General features: G+C 42.0%; 1 protein-coding gene and 1 pseudogene across 2 annotated transcripts in view; both read right to left on the bottom strand.

Moving 5' to 3' along the window:
* Positions 1 to 15,905, bottom strand: part of ATP10B (ATPase, class V, type 10B) — a 288,008-nt gene that overhangs the window by 16,003 nt on the left and 256,100 nt on the right. The window contains exons 22-24 of the mRNA XM_011966668.1: positions 14,594 to 14,794; positions 13,039 to 13,119; positions 11,562 to 11,666 (exon numbers count right to left, since the gene is read on the bottom strand). Of these exons, the coding sequence (XP_011822058.1) occupies positions 11,562 to 11,666; positions 13,039 to 13,119; positions 14,594 to 14,794 (387 nt within the window). The remainder of the gene's footprint in view (positions 1 to 11,561; positions 11,667 to 13,038; positions 13,120 to 14,593; positions 14,795 to 15,905) is intronic.
* On the bottom strand, positions 267 to 748 carry LOC105529506 (annotated as a pseudogene). The gene has a single exon (XR_001004521.1). The product of XR_001004521.1 is annotated as a 60S ribosomal protein L36 pseudogene (transcript).

Genomic DNA, 15,905 nt, shown 5'->3' with positions numbered 1-15,905 from the left:
TCACCATTCTAACAGGTGTGAGATGGCATCTCATTATGGTTTTGATTTGCATTTCTCTAATGACCAGTGATGATGAGCTTTTTTCATGTGTCTGTTGGCTGCATAAATGTCGTCTTTTGAGAAGTGTCTGTTCATATCCTTTGCCCACTTTGTGATGGGATTGTTTTTTCTTGTAAATTTAAGTTTCTTGTAGATTGTGGATATTAGCCCTTTGTCAGATGGATAGATTGCAAAAATTTTCTCCCATTCTGTAGGTTGCCTGTTCATTTTTTTTTTTTCCCTGTCAAGCTGTTCTTTATTTCAGGGAGAAGCCAGGGGAGGGGCTCAGTCTTTCTTGGCAGCAGCTTTCCTCATAGCAGCCAGGCCAATACGTTGCTCAGCTCCTCCCGCTTCCTCTTGGCGCGGATGTACGTCCCCATCCTTTTCTTGATAAACTTGAGGGCCCCTTTGTCCTTCAGTAACTCCATGGCGCGCCGCTCGAACGGGGCAAAGCCACACACCTCCCGAATCATGTCCCGCACGAACTTGGTGTGTTTCGTCAGACGCCCGCGGCGGCGGCTGTGCCTGGGCTTGCTCACGTTCTTGGTCACCTTGTGGCCCTTGTTGAGGCCCACGGCCATAGGGTAGCGTAGAGCCATGGCTGCGGACAGCGGCGGGGAGAAGGGGCGGAGGTGAGTACAGGCTCGGTTCCCAAGGCCCAGAGACCCGCGTCCCGGCTTCTTCAGCCTCGCTGGCCACAACCAACCATCCTCCTTGCCTGTTCATTTGGATAATAGTTTCTTTTGCTCTGCAGAAGCTCTTTAGTTTAATTAGATCCCATTTGTCAATTTTCGCTCTTGTTGCCATTGCTTCTGGTGTTTTAGCCATCTTTGCCCATGCCTATGTCCTGAATGGTATTGCCTACGTTTTCTTCTAGGGTTTTTATGGTTTTAGGTCTTACATTTAAGTCATTAATCCATCTTGAGTGAATTTTTGTATAAGGTGTAAGGAAGGGGTCCAGTTTGTTTTCTGCCTATGGCTAGCCAGTTTTCCCAACACTATTTATTAAATAGGGAATCCTTTCCCCATTGCTTGTTTTTGTCAGGTTTGTCAAAGATCAGATGGTTGTAGATGTGTGGTGTGATTTCCGAAGCCCCTATTCTGTTCTGTTTTGGTACCAGTACCATGCTGTTTTGGTTACTGTAGCCTTGTAACATAGTTTGAAGTCAGGTAGTGTGATGCCTCCAGCTTTGTGGTTTTTGCTTAGCATTGTCTTGGCTATATGGGTTGTTTTTTTGGTTCCATATGAAATTTAAAGTAGATTTTTCCAGTTCTGTGGAGAAAGTCAGTGGTAGCTTGATGGGGATAGCATTGAATCTATAAATTAATTTGGGCAGTATGGCCATTTTCACGATATTGATTCTTCCTATCCATGAGCATGGAATGTTTTTCCATTTGTTTGTGTCCTCTTATTTCCTTGACCAGTAGTTTGTAGTTCTCCTTGAAGGTGTCCTTCACTTCTCTTGTTAGCTGTATTGCTAGGTATTTTATTGTCTGTGTAGTGATTGTGAATGGGAGAGTTCACGCATGATTTGGCTGTTTGTCTATTATTGGTGTATAGGAATGCTTGTGATTTTTGCACACTGATTTTTTATCCCAAGACTTTGCTGTAGTTGCTTATCAGCTTAAGAATTGGGACTGAGACGACGGGGTTTTCTAAATATACAATCATGTTATCTGCAAACAGAGACAATTTGACTTCCTCTTTTCCTATTTGAATACCCTTTATTTCTTTCTCTTGCCTGATTGCCCTGGCCAGAACGTCCAATACTACATTGAATAGGAGTGGTGAGAGAGGGTGACATCCTTGTTTAGTACCAGTTTTCAACGGGAATGTTTCCAGCTTTTGCCCATTCAGTATGATATTGGCTGTGGGTTTGTCATAAATAGCTCTTATTATTTTGAGAGAAATTCTATCAGTACCTAGTTTATTGAGAGTTTTTAGCATTAAGAGGTGTTGAATTTTATTGGAGGCCTTTTCTGCATCTATTGAGGTAATTGTGTGGTGTTTGTCATTTGTTCTGTTTATGTGATGGATTACATTTATTGATTTGTATATGTTGAACCAGCCTTGCATCCCAGAGATGAAGCTGACTTGATTGTGGTGGATAAGCTTTTTGATGTGGTGCTGGATTCGGTTTGCCAGTATTTTATTCAGGATTTTTGCATCAATGTTTAGCCAGGGATATTGGCCTGAAATTTCCTTTTTTTGTTGTGTCTTTGCTAGGTTTTGGTATCAGGATGATGCTGGCCTCATAAATTGAGTTAGGGAGGAGTCCTTTTTTTATTGTTTGGTATAGTTTCAGAAGAAATGATATCAGCTCCTCTTTGTACGTCTGGTAGAATTTGGCTGTGAATCCGTCTGGTCCTGGGCTTTCTTTGGTTTGGTTTCTATTAATTACTGCCTCAATTTCAGAACTTGTTATTGGTCTATTGAGGGATTTGACTTCTTCTTGGTTTAGTCTTGGGAGAGTGTATGTGTCCAGGAATTTATCTATTTCTTCTTGATTTTCTAGTTTATTTGTGTAGAGGTGTTTATAGTATTCTCTGATGGTAGTTTGTATTTCTGTGGGATCAGTGGTGATATCCCCTTTATCATTTTTTATTGTATGTATTTGATTTTTCTTTCATTTCTTATTAGTCTGGCTAGTAGTCTATTTTGTTAATCTTTTCAAAAAAACAGTTCTTGGATTCATTGATTTTTTGAAGGTTTTTTTGTGTTTCTATCTCCAGTTCTGCTCTGATCTTAGTTATTTCTTGTCTTCTGCTGGCTTTTGAATTTGTTTGCCTTGCCTCTCTCATGTTTTTAATTGTGATGTTAGGGTGTCGATTTTAGATCTTTCCCACTTTCTTCTGTGGGCATTTAGTGCTATAAATGTCCCTCTAAACACTGCTTTAGTTGTGTCCCAGAGATTCTGGTACATTGTGTCTTTGTTCCCATTGGTTTCAAAGAACTTCTTTATTTCTACCTTAATTTCGTTATTTACCCAGTGGTCATTCAGGAGCAGGTTGTTCAGTTTCCATGTAGTTGTTCAGTTCAAGTGAGTTTCTTAATGCTGAGTTCTAATTTGATTGCATTGTGGTCTGAGAGACTGTTAGGATTCTTTTGCATTTGCTGAGGAGTGTTTTACTTTCAATTATGTGGTCAATTTTAGAATAAGTGTGATGTGGTACTGAGAGGAATGTATATTCTGTTGATTTGGGGTGGAGAGTTCTGTAGATGTCTATTAGGACTGCTTCGTCCAGAGTTGAGTTCAAGTCCTGAGTATCCTTGTTAATTTTCTGTCTTGTTGATCTGTCTAATATTGATGGTGGGGTGTTAAAGTCTCCCATTATTATTGTGTGGGAGTCCAAGTCTCTTTGTAGGTCTCTAAGAACTTGATTTATAAATCTGAGTGCTCCTGTATTGGGTGCATATATATTTAGGATAATTAATCCTTCTTGTTGCATTGATTCCTTTACCATTATGTAATACCCTTCTTTTTTTTGGTCTTTGTTGGTTTAAAGTCTGTTTTATCAGAGACTAGGATTGCAATCCTGCTTTTTTTTTTTTTTTTTTTTTTGCTTTCCGTATGCTTGGTAAGTATTCCTCCATCCCTTTAGTTTGAGCCTATGTGTGTCTTTGCATGTGAGATGGGTGTCCTGAATATGGCACACCAATGGGTCTTGACTCTTTATCCAATTTGCCAGTCTGTGTCTCTTAATTGGGGCATTTAACACATTTACGTTTAAGGTTAATATTGTTATATGTGAATTTGATCCTGTCATGATGTTAGCTAGTTATTTTGCCCATTAGTTGATGCAGTTTCTTCATAGTGTCAATGGTCTTTACAATTTGGTATGTTTTTGCAGTGGCTGCTACTGGTTTTTTCTTTACATATTTAGTGCTTCCTTCAGGAGCTCTTGTAAGGCAGGCTTGGTGGTGACAAAATCTCTCATCATTTGCTTGTCTGTAAAGGATTTTATTTTTCCTTTGCTTATGAAGCTTAGTTTGGCTGGATATGAAATTCTGGGTTGAAAAAGCTTTTCTTTAAGAATATTGAATATTAGCCCCCACTCTCTTCTGGCTTGTAGGGTTTTTGTAAAGAGATCCGCTGTTAGTCCAATGGACTTCTCTTTGTGGGTAACCGGACCTTTCTCTCTGATTGCCCTTAATATTTTTTCCTTCATTTCAACCTTGGTGAGTCTGACAATTATGTGTCTTGGCTTGTCTTGCTAGGTTGGAGAAGATCTCCTGGAAAACATCCTGAAGAGTGTTTTCCAACTTGGTTCCATTCTCCCCATCACTTTCAGGTATACCAATCAAATGTAGGTTTGGTCTTTTCACATAGTCCCATATTTCTTGGAGGTTTTGTTCATTCCTTTCCATTCTTTTTTTCTCTAATCTTGTCTTCATTCTTTATTTCATTAAGTTTATCTTCAATCTCTGATATCCTTTCTTCTGCTTGATTGATTCAGCTATTGATAGTCGTGTATGCTTCACGAAGTTCTCATGCTGTGTTTTTCAGCTCCATTAGGTCATTTATGTTCTTCTCTAAACTGGTTGTTCTAGTTAGCCATTCCTCCAACCCTTTTTCAAGATTGTTAGCTTCCTCGCATTGCATTATAACATGCTCCTTTAGCTCGGAGGTGTTTGTTATTACCCACCTTCTGAAGCCTACTTCTGTCAATTCATCAAACTGATTCTCCATCCAGTTTTGTTCCCTTGCTGGTGAGGACTTGTGATCCTTTGGAGGAGAAGAGGAATTTGGGTTTTTGGAATTTTCAGGCTTTTTGTGCTGTTTTTTTCTCATCTTCATGGATTTATCTGCCTTTGGGTCTTTGATGTTAGTGACCTTCAGATGGGGTTTCTGTGCGGACTCTTTTTGGTTGATGTTGATGCTGTTCCTTTCTGTTTGTTAGTTTTCTTTCTAATATCAGGCCTGTCTGCTGGAGTTTGCTGGAGGTCCACTCCAGACCCTGTTTGCCTGGGTATCACCAGCAGAGCTGCAGAACAGCAAAGATTGCTGCCTGCTCCTTCCTCTGGAAGCTTCATCCCAGAGGGGCGCCCACCAGATGCCAGCCAGAGCTCTCCTGTATGAGGTGTCTCCCAATCAGGAAGCACAGGGGTCAGGGACCCACTTGAGGAGGCAGTCTGTCTCTTAGCACAGACCTCGAGTGCTGTGCTGGGAGATCTGCTGCTCTCTTCAGAGCTGGCAGGCAGGAACATTTAAGTCTGCTGAAGCTGTGCCTACAGCTACCCCTACCCCCAGGTGCTCTGTCCCAGGGAGATGGGAGTTTTATCTATAAGCCTGACTGGGGCTGCTGACTTTCTTTCAGAGATGCCCCACCCGAATCTAGAGAGGCAGTCTGGCTACAGAGGCTTTGAGGTGCTGCAGTGGGCTCTGCCCAGTTCGAACTTCCTGGTGGCTTTGTTTACACTGTGAGGGGAAAACCACCTACTGAAGCCTCAGTAATGGTGGACTCCCCTCTCCCAACCAAGCTGGAGTGTACCAGGTTGACTTCAGACTGCAGTGCTCTCAGCAAGAATTTCAAGCCAGTGAATCTTAGCTTACTGGGCTCCATGGGGGTGGGATCTGCTGAATTAGACCACTCGGCTCCCTGGCTTCAGCCCCCTTTTCAGGGAAGTGAATGGTTCTATCTTGCTGGTGTTCCAGGCACCACTGGGATATGAAAAAAAACCCCAAAAACCTCCTACAGCTAGCTCGGTGTCTGCCCAAATGGCCGCCCAGTTTTGTGATTGAAACCCAGGGCCCTGGTGGTATAGGCACCTGAGGGAATCTCCTGGTCTGTGGGTTGAGAAGACTGTGGGAAAACTGTAGTATCTGGGCTGCAGTGGACTGTTCCTCATGGCCCCTCATGGCTTCCCTTGGCTAGGGCAGGGAGTTCCCCAACCCCTTGTGCTTTCTGGGTGAGGCAATGTCCCACCCTACTTTGGCTCACTCTCCGTGGGCTGCACTCACTGTCTAAACACTCCCAATGAGATGAGCTGGGTACCTCAGTTGGAAATGCAGAAATCACCCACCTGTGTTGATCTCGCTGGGAGCTGCAGTCTGGAGCTGTTCCTATTTGGCCATCTTGCCAGCCACCCCTTCTCTCATTTTTTCATCTTTCCTACATCTGCAGAATTGACAGTTGTCTAGATTTTTTTCTCCTTCCCTTTTAGTGATTAACCTTAAGATACTTAAAAAAACCAAACTTTTATGGAAAAATGTATAGTTAAATTTATATTTTTAGAGCTGGGCACGGTGGCTCACACCTGTAATCCCAGCACTTTGGAAGGCCGAGGCGGGCAGATCACGAGGTCAGGATATCGAGACCATCCTGGTTAACATGGAGAAACCCTGTCTCTACTAAAAATACAAAAAATTAGCCAGGTGTGGTGGTGGGTGCCTGTAGTCTCAGCTACTCAGGAGGCTGAGGCAGGAGAATGGCATGAACCTGGGAGGAGGAGTTTGCAGTGAGCCGAGATCGTGTCACTGCACTCCAGCACTCTAGCCTGGGTGACAGAGCAAGAAGACTCCATCTCAAAAAAAAAAAAAAAAAAAGTGTATTTTTATTCTTCTATCCACTATGAAGGCTTTAGCATAAATTACCTACCTATTAAATAGCCCTTCCTTATGCTGTGTCTTACAGTTTTAGCTTTTGTTTATGCTCTTGCAGAAGTGTGTTCCTTTTTTTGTGAGGGCCTGTGGGTAGTAAACCTTATAGAGTTTATTTGAAAATAGGATTTATTTTGTTTTACTCTTAATAGTGTAGCTTTTCTAGTTTTTTTTCTCCTTCAGGTTTTTTGAAGATAATTACTCCATTGCCTCCTGGCTTTTCTTGTTTGGTCATCAGCGTAGCTGTTCCTTTTCAAGTAATTTGTTTATAGTCTCTGGCAGACTTAAGGGTTGCCTCTGTATCTTTTATATTGTACAACTTAATTATGATATATTCAGGCAATACATCCAGATTTTTGATAAATTTTCAGCCTCAATGACAATTTCTTCAAATATTGTTTCTCCATCATTCTTTTTTCCTCCTGAGATTTCTATTTAGAGAAGTTGAAGCCATTTGTTCTAGCCACCATCTCCTCTTATTTTTCATATTTGTGTATCATTCTGGATAAGCTCCCAAAACATTTCAATTTGGCAGTTTATTTTTTGCCAGTGTCTGATCTCGAGCAGATCCTACAAATCGTAGTTTTAATTTCAATGCAATATTTTATTTTCAAGAATTCTAAATGTTTCATTAGCTTGGTGGTTTCTAGTATCAAACAGCTTCTGATAAAACTATACCTTGGGAGGCAGAGGTGGGTGGATCACGAGGTCAGGAGATTGAGAACATCTTGGCTAACACACTGAAACCCTGTCTCTGCTAAAATTACAAAAAATTAGCCAGGCATGGTGGCACACGCCTGTAGTCCCAGCTACTCGGGAGGCTGAGGCAAAAGAATCTCTTGAACCCAGGAGGCAGAGGTGCAATGAGCCAAGATGGAGCCACTGCACTCTGGCCTGGACGACAGAGCAAGACTTCATCTCCAAAAAAAACCCAAAACCAACCAAACAAAAACTATACCTCCAAACAGCTTACCATTGTTATCTTTTCTTTAGATTTCTTTCTTGAGTAGGAGAATTTTAGACTCAGCAGTAGATGGGGTTCCAGTCTGCCCTACCCCACAGGAGCCAGAGTCCCCATTGCCATGATCTGTGTCCTGTCCCAGTTCCCAGAAAGTCTGCAGTTTGAGCCTTCCCAGTGCCTTCTTTTCCTCTTCCCTTCCTCATTGTATTGCAGCCCTTCTGGTGTTTCTGGCCCATGAAGAAATTTATCCTGTACTTAATTCAGCTATGCCTTTTTTTGTCTTATCACTTTGTTCTGTCATTGGCACACACTGGAGCAGAGGATTTTAAAAATATTTTAAGTTCTGGGATACATGTACAGAACATGCAAGTTTGTTACATAGGTATGCATGTGCCACGGTGGTTTGCTGCATCTTTCAACCTGTCATCTAGGTTTTAAGCTCCGCGTGCATTAGGTATTTGTCCTAATGCTCTCCCTCCACTTGTTTCCCACCTCCTGACAGTCCCTAGTGTGTGTTGTTCCCCTCGCTGTGTCCATGTGTTCTCACTGTTGAACTCCCATTTGTCAGTGAGAACATGTTGTGTTTGGTTTTCTGTTCCTGTGTTAGTTTGCTGAGGATAATGGCTTCCAGCTCCATTCATGTCCCTGCAAAAGACATTATCTCATTCTTTTTTTATGGCTGCATAGTATTCTATTGGTGTGCGTGTACCACATTTTCTTTATCCAGTCTATCATTGGTGGGCATTTGAGTTGGTTCCATGTCTTTGCTATTGTAAATAGTGCTGCAATAAATGTTCGTATGCATGTGTCTTTATATAGAATGATTTATAATGCTTTGGGGATATCCCCAGTAATGGGACTGCTGGGTCAAATGGTATTTCTGGCTCTAGATCCTTGAGGGATCGCCACACTGTCTTCCACAATGGCTGAACTAATTTACATTCCCACCAACAGTGTAAAAGTATTCCTATTTCTCCACTGCCTCACCGTCTACTGTTTCTTGACTTTTTAATAATCGCCATTCTGACTGGCGTGAGATGTTATCTCGTTATGGTTTTGATTTGCATTTCTCTAATGATCATTGATGTTGAGCTTTTTTTCATGTTTGTTGGCCACATAAATGTCATCTTTTCAGAAGTATGTGTTCATATCCTTTACCCACTTTTTGATGGGGTTGTTTTTTCTTGTAAATTTAAGTTCCTTGTAGATTCTAGATATTAGCCCTTTGTCAGATGGTTAGATTGCAAAAATTTTCTCCCATTCTGTAGATTGCCTTTTCACTCTGATGATTGTTTCTTTGGCTGCGCAGAAGCTCTTTAGTTTAGTACATTTTCATTTTTGTTACAGTTGCTTTTGGTGTTTTAGTCATGAAGTCTTTGCCCGTGCCTATGTCCTGAATGGTATTTCCTGGGTTTTCTTCTAGGGCTTTTATGGTTTTGGGTTTTATGTTTAAGTCTTTAATCCATCTTGAGTCAATTTTTGTATAAGGTGTAAGGAAGGGGTCCAGTTTTTTTCTGCACATGGCTAGCCAGTTTTCCCAGCACCATTTATTAAATAGGGAATCTTTTCCCCATTGCTAGTTTTTGTCTGGTTTGTTGAAGATTAGATGGTTGTAGATGTGTGGTGTTATTTGAGGTCTCTGCTCTGTTCCATTGGTGTATATGTCTGTTGTGGTTACTGTAGTCTTGTAGTGTAGTATGAAGTCAGGTAGCGTGGTGCCTCCAGCTTTGTTCTTTTTGCTTAGGATTGTCTTGGGTATACGAGCTCCATTTTGTTTTCATATGAGATTTAAAGTAGATTTTTCTAATTCTGTGAAGAATGTCGATGGTAGTTTGGGAATAGCATTGAATCTATAAATATCTTTGGCAGTATGGCCATTTTCACCATATTGATTCTTCCTATCCATGAGCATGGAATGTTTTTCCATTTGTGTCCTCTCTTATTTCCTTGACCAGTGGTTTGTACTTCTCCTTGAAGACATCCTTCACTTCCCTTGTTAGCTGTATTCCTAGGTATTTTATTTTCTTTGTAGCAATTGTGAATGGAAATTCATTCATGATTTGTTGCTCTGCTTGTCTATTGGTGTACAGGAATGCTTATGAGTTTTGCACATTCACTTTATATCCTGAGTTTTTGGGCTGGGCTGAGACAATGTTTTTTTTTGTTTTGTTTTTTTTGACATGGAGTCTTGCTCCATAGCCCAGGCTGGAGTGCAGTGGTGCGATCTTAGCTTACTGCAACCTCCGCCTCCCAGATCCCAGTTTAAGCAATTCTCCTGCTTCAGCCTCCTGAACTCCCGAGCAACTGGGATTATGGGCACATGCCATCATGCCCAGCTAATTTTTGTATTTTTAGTAGAGATGGGGTTTCACCATGTTGGCCATGCTGGTCTTGAGCTCCTGACCTCGTGATCTGCACGCCTCGGCCTCCCAAAGTGCTGGGATTACAGGTGTGAGCCGCCGCGCCTGCCCTGACAATGGGGTTTTCTAAATATACAATCATGTCATCTGTAAAGAGACAATTTTAATTTCTCTCTTCCTATTTGAAGATAAATAGGAATTCCTGTTTTAGGAATAAAAAAAATTCCTATTTTATTTCTTTCTCGTGCTTGATTGCCCTGGCCAGAACTTCCAATACTATGTTGAATAGGAGAAGGGGTTTTCAAAATGAGAACTCCGTGATCCAAAACTACCTTTGAGTGGCTCTTAACCACTGCTCAGCTGGTTATGGCCTGCTTTAGCTTGTGACAGTGGTGGTGGGAGGTTGGGGTGGAGAGTTCCATTGCAGAATGTAGGAACATGTTGAGCCTACTTGGGGCTGTTTTCCAAATTTTTAATGCTTGTGCTTCCAGAAAGCCATTTGAGCAAGGACAAATCTTTCAGCAAAGTGTTCCCTGTGTACCATTCAATCTTACCTACTTACACTATTAGCATGGATGTTAGAGGCTCACATTAAACTGCCAGAGTTCAAAACTTGCTTCTATCTTGCAGTGCTTGGGGGCAAGTTAAACCTTATTGCATCTACCGTATTTCTAAATCTGTAAAATGGGAATATAAAAACACCTAACACAAAGGATTCTAGAGGTTAAATAATACATGCTAATCATGTAGAGAGACATCTGGCATAGAATTGTAAGCTATTAGTTTTTATAGTTATTACTGACTAGAAGAATTTAATCAGAAAGGTGACACTGCCTTCTTAGATGTCAAAAATGTGATATTTGGATATGCTTGAGATATGGTTACCTGGAGGCACATTTCTAAACATTCACCCTAAAATTAAATGTGGAGAATTCCTCCCTAACACAGCCTCAGGTATGTATGGTCAGTGGTCAGTGTTTTCCTTGTCTCTTAAACACCGCTAAACTTTTTTGTTTTGTTTTTTTTTTTTTTTTGAGATGGAGTCTCACTCTGTCACCCAGGCTGGAGTGCAGTAGCATGATCTTGGCTCACTGCAACCTCCACCTCCCATGTTCAAGCAATTCTCCTGCCTCAGCCTCCCGAGTAGCTGTAACCACAGGCGCCTGCTACCATACTTAGCTAATTTTTTATTTTTAGTAGAGACGGGGTTTCACCATGTTGGCCAGGCTGATCTCAAACTCCTGACCTCAGGTGATCTGCCCACCTTGGCCGCCCAAAGTGCTGGGATTACAGGCATGAACCACCATGCCTGGCCATACCCCTGAACTTTTTATCAATTGATATTATCTATGTTTGCAACTAATTGTCTCATTGTTTTATATATGTTAGTTTTAACATCCTGACTAGATGAAAAGCAAGTTGAGGCCAGAATTTTATCTTTTTCACCCCTTTCATCTCTGTACAGATAGGACATAGGTAGCAGCTTAGTGTGCATTTATTGAGTAGATCAATAACACAGAATGAAACAATTCAGAAATTTGAGTATAGTCAATGGACAGGAGCGCAATTTTCAAGCCAAAGGGACTCTGGGACACTTACCCATGTCTTCATTTCCATTGCCTGGTGCAAGAGGATTGTGGTGAGGGAGATGGTGTTGATTGGTGTCCCAAAGGTAAAGACGTCTATATCAGAGCCGTTATAGGTCTGCAGAGGAAGAACAGACAGGCATTGTCAGGTATGTCTGTGGACTTAAAACTTTGGCTTTGACACAGTGTTTGTAAGGCATCAATGAAGGCAGTTGTCAATGGAGAAGGAGGAGGTACCCAGCTGCCATCCTTGTGGTACTGATCTGAGGAACAGATCAAGATGAGAAAGGAATTGATAGGACTAATTTAGAAATGGTGTTTGCAGGAGTAAGCCAAGATGAGGATTGTAAAACCATTGTGGAATGAGTGAAGAAAGAATTCATTGAGAGCCCATCAGACACTATGCTAACAGCTGAGGATACTTCTGCGTTTGCCTACAATGTGTTTACTCTATTAGGCAGAGTGGATGTGGTACAATTTAAGGAAGTAAGTGCTATAATAGAGGCAAGTACAAGGTACCCTGGGAACACAGAAGAGAGGATATACTAGCTGAGACCAGAATAAGAGGAGTTAATCACTTGGAAAGAGAGGGTAAATGCAGTTCCAGCAAAGGTCAGAACTGAGGGTGAACACAGAGGGTTTGTAGAACTCCAAAGAGGTCTATATTGTAGGTCTGTCAAGCATATTCAATGGCAAAAGATATAGCAGGAAAGCCAAGCAGAGGCCTGGCCAGGGAGGGTATTGTAAGCCAGGAAATTCAAGCAAAGCACAAGATCCCTACCTCCCCTAGCCCCATCATCTCGCTAATTATGAAAGAATAGGAGCCCAGAGATTGGATAAGCAATAGTGTTTACCTCGTGGCGATTGCTTCCCATCTTGTTCCCTGGGTCCAGGAAGAAGACATATATTGTTTGCTACCTAAATTCTCACCATTTAAACTGAGGAATCAAACTGAGATTGTACTGGTATCCCTTGCTTATCTGCATTCTTGCTACTTTTTTCAGATAATGTGGTATCTCATTGTCAGAACTTGCAGCCTCTGAAGGCTAGCTTCCTTGACTTTCAAAGCACAAGCCTGTATAAAAATCAAGGGTAGTAAATTCAAATACCTTCAGTGTTCAAGTAGGAAACAGTTAATGAGTGAAGATAGCCAGGTGTAAGACAAAGGGGAGTGGTAGAGACTAACGCAAACTGGAGAACATGCTCACAAGGTGAGCCCAACTGCAAAGTCAAGTCCAGATTTTTGCTATAAGGGAAAAAATGACCCAGTATAAATATAGCTTTCAGTTTTTCAAGAGCTAGCAGTAATCAAAATGTTTAGGTAGTGTTCTGACTTTTCAAACACCTTGGGTTGGATGTAGTCTGCAGGCAACCTGTTTGAGCCTCTGCTCTAAAGTGTCCAGAAGGACACTACTAGTCTGGAACTTTATATAAAAAGGACGAGTTCTTCTCTGCAATTTATGTGGTTAGAATGGGACTATATGACTTACCAGGTAAGGGATAAAGAAACAGATGAGGCTCTGGTAGAATGCATCCGCCATAGAAATCCAGAAAGTCGATAGGTTATAGCACTGCCAGGAGAGAACACACCAATAATTACCACCCTTATAGCAAGCCTCGATTCTTGGCAAGCAACTTTCTTGCATGTGGTTGGGACAGACAACCAGACACTTACAATGCCTCTTGTATTTGTGGTAGTAGAATGGAGTAATTAGGAACAGACTTGGGGGTGACAGACTTCAGTTCAACTAACTGTGTGACCTTGTGAAAATTACTAAACTGTGTAGAGAACTAGTCTCTTCTTCCACGAAATGTGGGCAAAAATAACACAGTCTGTCTCCTTGGGGTTCAAGAGGACTCAATGCAATTGTGCCTTAGTACCTAGTAAGTACTCAGGCCTTAGTACCTAGCAAGTACTCAGTTATTCATTGTTATCACTCATTAGCTCTATTACTAGTGCTGCTACAAACTTGGTACGTGTAGAGATTCTAAAGTTTCCAAGTGGCATCTGAGAGATCTCAATCATAGCCTGAATCACAGGTCCCCAAGAGTTTGCTTCTCAGGCATCAATCTTTGTGCCTTCCCCGGGAAAAGTCAAACCTTTACAGTTTTTGGATTTTGCTTCATTAACTTCTTTTAGATACTTAAGGAATTTGTTATGCAGCCTGCACGTTGATGGGAAGGGTAAACTTAAGAGAGCCCAAGATGAACATGTGCTCCCACCATGCCCCCTTCGTCTGGACTGCTTGGGCTTCTGTGTTGCTTTCTCCTCTTGTCTTTGGGTTACAACTGGGCTTGCTGTTTGAGAGCTGGCAATTATTTATAGACAAACACCACACCTGGCTTTGCCCTCCTTTCCTCCAGGTGCAAGATACTCTCTGGCATTGCAAAGTCCCTCTTTCCAGAGCTCCCTCTTTGAGGCATCCAGGGTCCCTTGATCCAGCTTCTTGCTGGTGCTGGGAGTGCATGCTGTCTGACTTCTCCAAATCACTCAGGGCTGCAGTGTGGCCTCTCTGGACCTCCTAGGATGCCACCAGATGACTTCTCAGGCCTGCCTTAGTCTATTTGATACCAGCAAGTTCTAAAGCACATGTAATTTTGAGTTCTAAGTTTTACCTTCCCTAATATGAAAACAGAACCATTGTATATCTTATCCAGTGAAAAGCAAGTAGCTATAAATCCCAGCGGTTCCCAAACTGGGTTTTGGGGGTTCTATCGATGCATCTCAGAGCCTGGAGGGGACCGCCAAAAGGTATAGGATCTTTCTGCATGCCTCTTCCCCTTCGACTAGGGCAGTCCCATATTAATGTGTGATATAATTAAGAAATAATTAAAAATACCCACTAGTCTGGCCCAGCGCCCTCAACAGCAAATGGGAAACAGGTCAGGAAAGAGAGAGGAGTTACTCAAAGGAAATGATGGAACAGTGGTCAGAATGCAGGCTCCTGACCCCAGCATACAGCTCTTTCTCTGATGCTTCCAGCAGGGAGGTAGAGGTCAGTAAGAAGCTGAAGTCACCTCCCCTTGGCCGCCCGATCCCCTTACCTCAGAGTTCTGGCCACTCTTGTATAGCTCAGGCAATGCCAGGAGTGTTTCTGCAGAGATGTCTTTGTCAAGGACTCCAAAGACGAGAGGAGGCAAGGAGGTAAAGAAGAGATTGAAGAATATCATCTGCCAGTAATCAATCATGGTGGAGCCGGAGAAACCACAGAAGAACTGATACCAGAAGAGCAGGTTGACATAGCACTGCAGGCAAAGAGCATGGCCTTGTGAGTGGGGCTCCATGTGCATCCGGTCACCAGCTGCTGCTTGGGACCTGTGGGAGCTGCTGGAGTGGCAGTTTCCTCATTTATAACACACAGGGTTATGTAAGGATTAGAGGTAATTCTAATCCTCGGAGTAGTAGCTACCGTTGTTACCACTACTACTATTGCTACTGACATTCTTCAGGACCTGAAGGGAATTCCACCAACTTGTTTAAGGGGAGTGGACAGTGAGTCTTCACTTAACGTTGCCAATAGGTTCTTAGAAACTGCAACTTAAAGCAAAATGATGTATGGTAAGTCCTGGAATAACATCGCTTCATTCAACATCACAGTTTCTAAGAACCTATTGATGACATTAAGTGAGGACTTACTGTACCATGGTGGTTGAAAGTACAGATTTTGGAGGCAGAGAGGCCTGGTTTTGAATCCTCAGTTCTGTCACTTACTAGCTGTGTGACCTTGGACAAACTGCTTAACCTTTCTGAACATCATTTTATCATTTGCCAGCTGGGAAGAGTAGTACTTAGACCAATGGCATGTGAAATATGAATGGCAGTAGAGTGGTAATAGAAAGAGATGTCACTGACAAAGGGGTAATAGAAAGACTAAACCATGAGCAGGACACCTGGTAGGATGATGACCTCGTGAGAAGGTTGACGTCACTATACTTTTCTAATGGTCATGCAGCTCAGTAGGGTGAATGAGAAAATCTGCCTAAAGGTTGTTCGTTTTTTTCTAAAACTTTCTCACTCAAGATCTCCTGTCTAGTGGGTGGGCTGGGTCACTGTTATTGTCTGCCATATTGCGATATGGTTTGGTGATTTGACCAAGGTCATACATATAAGCAGCTGGTCCTGGAGTTAGAACTAGAACTTCTCAGTTATGTAGGGCTGAGGCACAGAGATGTGAAGGGTCTTGCAAGAAATCATTCAGAAGGTTTGTGTTCAAGCTGTAACTATTTCTGAACTGCTGAGTCAATGTTATTTTGGAGGGGCTCTCTATTTTAACAAACATATTGCCACTAGTAGTAACATTGGTATAAGATTTGACCTTCTATATGTGCCAGGAGTGAGATATACATCAGAATATTA

This window comes from Mandrillus leucophaeus, unplaced genomic scaffold (genome assembly GCF_000951045.1).
Source record: "Mandrillus leucophaeus isolate KB7577 unplaced genomic scaffold, Mleu.le_1.0 Scaffold77, whole genome shotgun sequence".
Taxonomy (NCBI): Eukaryota; Metazoa; Chordata; class Mammalia; order Primates; family Cercopithecidae; genus Mandrillus; species Mandrillus leucophaeus.
Note: the sequence above shows the minus strand (reverse complement) of the source record. Positions and strands in the feature narration are given on the sequence as shown.